At 33.4% G+C, this 8,863-nt stretch overlaps 1 protein-coding gene across 1 annotated transcript in view; it reads left to right on the forward strand.

The window, feature by feature from the left end:
- Positions 1 to 8,611, forward strand: part of CMAS (cytidine monophosphate N-acetylneuraminic acid synthetase) — a 32,776-nt gene extending 24,165 nt beyond the window's left edge. Inside the window, exons 4-8 of the mRNA XM_003771151.4 lie at positions 979 to 1,112; positions 3,071 to 3,165; positions 3,757 to 3,928; positions 4,763 to 4,916; positions 8,004 to 8,611. Of these exons, the coding sequence (XP_003771199.1) occupies positions 979 to 1,112; positions 3,071 to 3,165; positions 3,757 to 3,928; positions 4,763 to 4,916; positions 8,004 to 8,191 (743 nt within the window). The 3' untranslated portion in view covers positions 8,192 to 8,611. The remainder of the gene's footprint in view (positions 1 to 978; positions 1,113 to 3,070; positions 3,166 to 3,756; positions 3,929 to 4,762; positions 4,917 to 8,003) is intronic.
- Positions 8,612 to 8,863: the final 252 nt, after the last annotated feature.

Below are 8,863 nucleotides of genomic sequence, written 5' to 3' on the forward strand. Positions count from 1 at the left end.
TCTCCATTCAAATGAATCCCAAGATACTGCAATACATACGCACCTCAAGTGACATATAATATTTTTACTTGCTTTTAACATATTCTATTATTCTAGTATGTGGATGATTAGAGTATGCAGAAAAATTGGGCAGGAGGAGCATCTCATAACATGTACCCTACCTGGAGCAAATTATCTTTGGGGCCTTCATATGCCTGAGGTATTACAGGAACACTCTAAACCAGAGGTGTCAAACATGCAGCTAGCATCCTGCAGCACTCCAAACCATTAAAATGTAATTGACAAGTAATTTTTTAAAAATAAATATACAGTAAAATGTAGGTAACCATTTTAAAACCAAGTAAACATGTGACCCACAGACATTCTTATGTACAGATTAGTAGTCCTCATTCCTATTTGAATTTAATAACGTTATATTTGAGATTAGTAATTAAGTAGAATTGAATCAGATAGGTACAGAAGCATTTTTCCAATAATAATATCAGCTGTTTATATTACTTTTTAAGATTTGCAAAGAGCTTTATAAATATCATCTTTTAAGACCATTATCTGATTAAAAATTAAGTTCAAATACAAACTCAAGTTTGAGTTCGATACCATGATTTAGACTCTTCTAAGGATGTGGATTTGTACTAGGGGTTTCTTTCATCTATCATCCTCAAAAGCAGTTATTAGGAGCTTGAATAGATCCTTCAAACAAGGTACTAATATATTTTAGGAATTTTTTTAAATTAGGGCCAATTTTCATTTGACAGTAACAACAAATAAAATTTAACCAGAGCATCCATTCATTTAAGTGATTTAGTTAATTGAGATTTTATTGTATTAGGTTGCTTATTACTGTTAATGTTTTTACAAAAGGTTCTTGTCCAGAATTATTCCAATAGAAACATTCTTGCTACCAAACATAGGGCTATTGGGATGTATTGTTAGTAGACATGCAGACATTTTGAAATGATTATAGTCTTTTACTTACAGTAAATGAAGTGACGGAGCCTCTGAATTTGAATCCGGCCAAACGCCCTCGTCGGCAAGATTGGGATGGAGAATTATATGAAAATGGCTCCTTTTATTTTGCCAAAAGACACTTAATAGAAATGGGCTACTTACAGGTCTGTCTAGTCATTTAGCAAAAACCCTCTAAAAAAGTGTTCCCTATGTTAGTTATGTTTATGTCTTAAGTCCTGAAAAATGACAAGAGAAATAATTGCTAAATGATATCAAATCACTTACAAACTGCTTTGTGTGATACATTGTCCTTCATGTTCATCCTGTGCTGATCAGTATAGACATACTATTCCTTAGCATACGAATAAAGTGCTTTCTTTAAAGATATTTTGTATATAATAATTTTCAGATGTATCTTCAAATATAAAATGACCATTACAACATTTACAGTATTCTATTAAAAACATTAATATTTTTACATCCATTTTTAAGTTCTGTTTACTTACAGCATTATTATTTAATAACTGCCCTTTGTTATGAAAACTATTCTGAAAAGAAAATATGAAATTCCATCATATATATTATCATTAGTTTATCTAAAACATCATGTTTGGGAAGAAGACAAGTTTTTCATCATCTGACCATTCTATAATTTTTATATCAAAATCAAGTATTTAGAGAAAATCATACTAAGCAGGTATAGATTCTTATAAAGCTCTTATCTGAGACATAGTTCATAAACTATACTCTAATATATGAAGAAAATCAATATTTCTCTGACAAGTAGAAATGAGCACAAAGACATATTTACTGACTGGCTATTAATTATGGAAGTGGAAGTCCATCTTTATAGAAAATGATCTGTATCATTCACATAATTACTAAGGTAGCAAGTCATACTCCCTTCCCAGTACATCAGCAAATTTTAATGATAATATGCTTCCCCACACATGCATACACTTTCTGCTTTCTTGATTAAGAGTTTTAAGTTTGGGTTAAATATTAGTTATTTCATTTGTTTTTTTGAATTTCCACACATAAAATAAAGTTCAATAGTACTGTAAGTTTTCTTGTCCTTATGCATTTGTTTTGATACAGGGGGGAAAAAAGGCTCTCCAAATTATTGGTTCAAAAATTCTTTGTTTTATTTTATGTCTTGCATTTTTATAATTCTCCCAAAATTCCTTTAAAAGCAACATATAAAAAAGGCAAGTATATTATAATAAACTTCTTTTTCCTAAAAAGTTACTAAATTTTGCATACCTTTTGAACCAATTGTACCATTCCTGGGTACAAAAATATTTATAGCAGCAAACAGAAAACTCAGGTATTACTAATTTTATCAGGGCATGACTAAACAAATTATAGTATGGGCATGTAATAAAATGTTATGGCCCATACAAAAGAATGATAAAATAGACAGCTCTAAAGGAAACTGGGAAGACCTCTATGAATTGATTCAGAATAAAATGAGCAGAATTAGGAAAACAAAACATTCTATCTCCAGAATCCATGTTTACTGATTGTATTCCTATCTAAAATACCCTGCCTCTTCATCTTTGCCTCTTGGCTTCCCTGGGTCCCTCCAATTCCCAGTTAAAATCCCCCTGGATTTTGGGGATTTTTTTCCCAATTCTCTTTAATTATAGTGACTTCCTTCTGCTGATTATCTCCCGCTCATCTTTTGCATAGTTTGTTTGTACATAGTTTTTTTGTATGTTATCTTTCCCATTAATATGAGCTCTTTAAAAGCAATGTTTTTTTGCTTTTTTTTTTTTTTTTTCTATTCTCTGTTCTTAGCAAAGTATCTGCCACATGGCAGGTATTTAATAAATGTTTATTGACTGACTAACTGATTGAAGATAAAACATGCTACCCACTTCCTGCCAGAAAGGTGATGAGACACTAATTTTTTATGTGGCCAATGTGAAAAAAAAATTTTTTGTACTATGCATATCTATTATGAAGAGGATTTTGTGCTTTTTGAAAATTTTTCAAAGAGAGGCTTGGGAAAGAGAAATAATATTGATTCATTAAAAAAAAATCTTTTTGTTGGGATAGGAACAGCTGTATTTGATGCTAAGAAAGAATACTTTTGACATTAATTTTTTTTTTTTTACAGGGTGGGAAGATGGCCTATTATGAAATGCGAGCTGAACACAGTGTAGACATTGATGTTGATATTGACTGGCCTATTGCAGAACAGAGAGTATTGAGGTAAGAGCATTAATTAGAATGAAGTGTATGTACATTTAACTAATAGACTCAATTATATAATTGTTAAAATATTACAACAAAGTGTTCACATGGCAATTTTTGAATGATTTGTATGTCATAGGATACTGAATATAATTAGCATAGTTTCATAAAATGACACCATTTTAGCCATTAATCTTGCCTACAATAACATACAAGAATTTATGCTTTTATGTGTTTATACATGATAGACATCTTTAATATTTATATCAGTGACTTGAAAATTTAAATAGATAACATGTTTATTCAATTTACCTATGATAACTAATTAAAACGGGGCTGTTTGTAAGAGTTAATAAAGTGCTGGACTTGGAGTTATTAAGCCATGTTTTAGAATCCTTCCTCAGCATTAGCTGTTTGACCAAGAGAAAGTCATATAGCTATTCTGGACCTCATTTTTCTCTTTTGAGGATAATATTAGTTATAATACCTACCTCAGGGTTGTTATTGTGAGACTCAAATGAGATGATCCACATAACATGCTTTTAAACCTAAGAGTACTATATTTGGATTCAAAGGGACCTTGTCAAATTTGGATTTGGTTTCTTTCAGATATGGCTATTTTGGCAAAGAGAAGCTTAAGGAAATAAAGCTCCTGGTTTGCAATATTGATGGATGTCTCACCAATGGTCACATTTATGTATCAGGAAACCAAGAAGAAATAATATCTTATGATGTTAGAGATTCAATTGGGATAAGTTTATTAAAGAAAAGTAATATTGAGGTATTTATCCACTGAATCATACTACATTATATATCTGTCTATATCTATATTATTTAATCATAAAAAATTGGGGAAAGAATCCTAAAATTTAAAATTTTTGGTACTGGGATATCAAATATAGAAGAAACTACAGAAGCCATCTTGTCCAACACTTGTAGAGGATATAAAGAAATGTCCTCTACAAAATTCCTGACTATAGGCTTTTAAAGGCAACCCATTCCACTTTTAATGGCCCCAATAATTAGGGAATTTTTACTTATATTGAAATTAAATCTGCTTCTTTGAAACTTCTATTAATCTGTCTTTTAAGAGCAACCAAAATCTAAGTCTTCTAACATGTGAAAACTATTTATACACTGGAAGGTAGTTATCATGTTTCACTTCAAATCTTTCCTATGATAACTTTCACAATTCCTTTTGTTGTTCATTCCATTATTTCAAGCCTCCTTACTATCCTGGTTTATCTTCCTCTATATACTTTTCAAATTATTAGTGGCCTTCTTAAAATATGGCATCATATATTCAACAAAGCACTCCAGATGTGATCTTATCAAGACAAAGCACAGTGGAGCTATCCCCTCCCACATTCTGGATACTGGAGCTATTTTTTTTTTTATCAGAATTAATCAGAACTTTATTTTAATCATAGATTAGATTTAGAAAAATGTTAAAGTAGTAACATTTTAAATATAAAATGATTTTTTAACTTAAAATAATGTCTCAGGATTCATTTTGTTGGTTTATATTATGTTCTGGAGCTTTATTTTTTAAATAATTTTTCTGTTTTTTAAATTTCTAATGTTTCATTATTTTCATCTTTTTTTTTTTTCATAGGTGAGGTTAATCTCTGAAAGGGCGTGTTCAAAGCAGACACTCTCCTCTTTAAAACTGGATCTGAGGATGGAGATTGGTATATCTAATAAGCTAGCAGTTGTAGATGAATGGAGAAAAGAAATGGGTTTATGTTGGAAAGAAGTAGCATATCTAGGTGAGTATTCAATTATTCAATCATAAAGAACAGAAGAATTAGGATTTCATTTTTCATGTGTGAATCTAGGACTATTTTGTAAATTTTATAGAAAAAGAAATGACGAAAAGAAAGCCTCTTTCATGCTCCTTGACTGGTTATGACAAGGGGATCAGAATATTCCTTATTTTGTGGCACCCCTTCCAAACTCTCCACCGCCTCTACCACTCATCAGGCACTCCCTTTCTGAGGCTCATACTGTCTGAATTTATCACCCAGTAGATCCTTGTGATGATTTTCTGTTGATGTTCAGTGTTCTTCCTCACTCCTCAGTGAGTTCAAGGCCTGTACTGGCTTACACTGACTCTTGCCCTTGTGCACACTAAGAGAAGAGAGTGTGTCCGCTGTGGGGCGATGACAGGGAAGGAACTGATGTCCTTCCACCCTTCGGCTGCTTCCCTTCCCTTCCATTGCCCCACAGCGAATACACTCTCTTCTCTCAGTTTTGAACTTTTTATAAACTGGTTCAGCTCTGCGTTTTCTTGTTGAGTCCCTGACTCTCTTGTCCTGTTTCAGTCACATCTGCCAACCCCCAGTGTGGAATTATTCCCATTCTCCATCTTGTTCACTACTGTTCATGTGGAGCTGAATAGAACTATAGGAAGTCACAGACATGCTGACTTCATCCACTACGGATTTATGTTACATAATCGACAAGGCACTTATTTCAGAAAAGCAGTGTTTTTATATGTTCTAATCAATTCACTATCCCACTCATCATCACGGTTACTCTTGAATTAATAAATGTTGATTGCCTAACTGACTGATGAGAGCCAGTGATTCAGTGTCAGATGCTTCAGAGAAGGTCAGAGGAATGAGGATAGAGAGCTACCATTAGATTGGGCAATTAAGAAATTTTCAGTAACTTTGGAGTGAGTAGTTTTAGTTAAACAACCGTCTGATGCCAGATTTCAAAGTGTTGAAAAGTGAGTGAGTAAGGGAAGAGGAAGTGGGGGCAGCAAGCATAAAGAAAAGGAGGAGAACTGGAGAATGCCAGTGAGAGGATTTTAGAGGATAGAGAAGAATACTTGGTCATGCTGAAGAGAGTAAGAATAAATTGGTTAAGGAGATGAAGAAGAGAGAAGGTAATTAGAGGAGGAGGCCGGGAAGGGACCATCAGATGGGTATGAGATTGGAGACACAGCCCTGACTTAGGAAGAAGAAAGATCACAACTGAGGTTGGAGTAAAGGAGGAGAGCTGAAATGGATGGTGTGAAGGGAAAAGAGGAGTATGTTCAATACAGAACCTTCTCGTTTTCTTTAGGTGGGGCCAAAGTAGAGATAGGCTTTGAAGGACAAGCTGAGGAACTTGCATCTTGAGAACAAAATTAGAGTTCTTAGTAGAATAGTAATTTGTGTCTGAGGAATATTCATTTGAGAACTGTGTAAAAGTTGAACTTGAGATAGGAGAGACTAGATACTAGGAGACCAATCAGGAAGCTGCTGCAGTGCTTCAGGAGAGACATGAGGAGGTAAAAGCAGCATTTTCTGGCATTCTTCATATTTGGCATTTCATCGGTAGTTAAAAATGTGGAGAATTCTCAGAGTGGATAAGACTAAAGCAGGTTAGAGTAAACTCTCATCTAGCACATTAGTGACTAGAACTTGATCAATGGTACTTTACAATACAGTTTTACGATCATTTGATGATTCTTGGGTGGCAAGCACAGTAAGGCTCTCAAATGACCTGAACAAGTACTGAAGAAAAAAGTCAGTTACAAATTTAAATGCTTAAAAGGTTTTTTTTTTGCCCTGAGTAATAATGTACAGGGTACATTTTCTTCTAATTCTTTGAAAATTAATCTACAAATAAGATTTGTGTATGATAATTGTAGCATTTGGAAACCAGAACCTTGTATTCTTACTTTATGAGAGTTTCCTGTAAACCAATTTGAATTACATTGGGGAAAATTTAGAGCTCAATTTATTTCCTCTCCAGAAATTCTTAACATGGGATTGATGAACTTTTTCTTTGATGTTTTGATAACTGTATATCAATATAATTGACTTCCTTTATAATCCTACTTTTTTTTAACTTTATACACTTGAAAACATTATTCTAAGAATTCCTTAGATTTCACCAGAAGTGACTACCACAAAAAATGGTTAAGAGTGCCTGGTAAATGCTATACTATACATACAAGTGTTTTATCCTGTATATGGCTAAAATAATGTATGTCTGTCCCTTTAGATATGTGTGTACTTCCATAACTTGTTGAAGTTACACTGTATCTTGTTTTTTTAAAATTGCTGTTAAATATTTTCTGCAAAATGTCCCTACAGAATACATTATCCATCGAGAAATGAAAGCTTAAATTCAAATAACTCCCTTTATCAGTCCCTGCCACCCAGCTGACTTCATTCACTGTGGCAAGTGTGTCTGCAAAAGGTAACACATCTATTGGAGATAGATCATAGGATCATAGCACTTTAGTTCTGAAACAGACTGAGGAGGTTCTAGTACAGCCTTCTATGTAACAAATAACAGTCTTAACAGTCTTGGACACTTCATGGATTTTTGTGCCAGCCTTGAACAGGGACCATGCTAACTTCTTCTATCATTTAAACTTTAACTTTGAATAAATGTATTCCCAGAGCAAAAATCCCTTTCAAACTGAGGGTCAGAGGCATGAAATGATTTACCCAATATCAGAGGATAAGTGGCAAAGGCAGAATTTGAACCCAAAGCCACTGCTTCACATTTAGCACTCCTTTCCCTATACTGTGATAGGGTTTTTCCCCGGGCATCTCTGTTTCATGCAATATGGTACAGTGAACAGACCAATAGACTTGGAGTGAGAAAGACCTGTATTTAAACTCCTCTTGAGATACTTAATAACATCTGTGCAAACCAGGATCTGTGACTTAACCTCTCAGCATCAATTTCCTCATGGGATAATACTTCAGAGTTGTTGTAATAATCAGATAAGTTGGCAGTCAGAATTTAAATAGTTTGTCATATCCAAATATATTTTTTTCAATCAACATTTGATTTAATGTGGGTATGTATGTATAATATATATATATATGTACTTATATATATTTTAGGAAATGAAGTTTCTGATGAAGAATGCTTGAAGAAAGCTGGCATGAGTGGGGTTCCTGCTGATGCTTGCTCCATTGCCCAAAAAGCTGCTGGGTATATTTGCAAATGCAGTGGAGGCCGAGGTGCCATCCGAGAGTTTGCAGAGCACATCTTCCTACTGGTGGAAAAAGTGAATTCATGCCAAAAATAGAACATAAAAGTGGTGGTAATTATTAGAAGAAGAAACTATCCCTCTTCAACCATTTTGTTATCATTTTATCAGTTTTACTCCCATGTTGTAGTATTTCAGAAATATGATTTGCCCTGTGATATAATTGAATAGTTTTTAAAAGGAAACTTCTGAAATCAATAGCTCAAAATCTATTGTAGAAATGGAATGGTCTGTATTACCTTTTATTTGAATTCATGGCTTAGGGTTGCTTCTGATCTTTCTCAGATTATGTGTTAAACACAATTAGCAATATTGTCAGAAGGTTAAAGCTTTGCATTATACCAAATAAGACTGCATGTTCATGTGCTTTAAGTGATCCTTGAGTTTTATTCATTACGGGACTATGTGTGTGATAAAATTTGCACTATCAAATAATAAAATTATATTGCACAAACATTACCAGAACAATCTCATTATTATAGGACAGAAATGTTACAGAAGCATTCTTGAAATATATTTTGGGTTGCCACTTGACCATACATTTTAGAATTGCTTACAAAATTAAGAGGCAGCATAATGGAAAGCAACAGGTATCAAACTCCAATGCAGTGATCCAAGATAATTCCAATAGACTTAGGATGGAAAATGCTATCTGCATCTGAAGAAAGAACTATGAAAAGTAAATATGGATCCAAAGCATACTATTTTCAC

The sequence above is a fragment of the Sarcophilus harrisii genome, chromosome 5, assembly GCF_902635505.1.
Source record: "Sarcophilus harrisii chromosome 5, mSarHar1.11, whole genome shotgun sequence".
Classification (NCBI taxonomy): domain Eukaryota; kingdom Metazoa; phylum Chordata; class Mammalia; order Dasyuromorphia; family Dasyuridae; genus Sarcophilus; species Sarcophilus harrisii.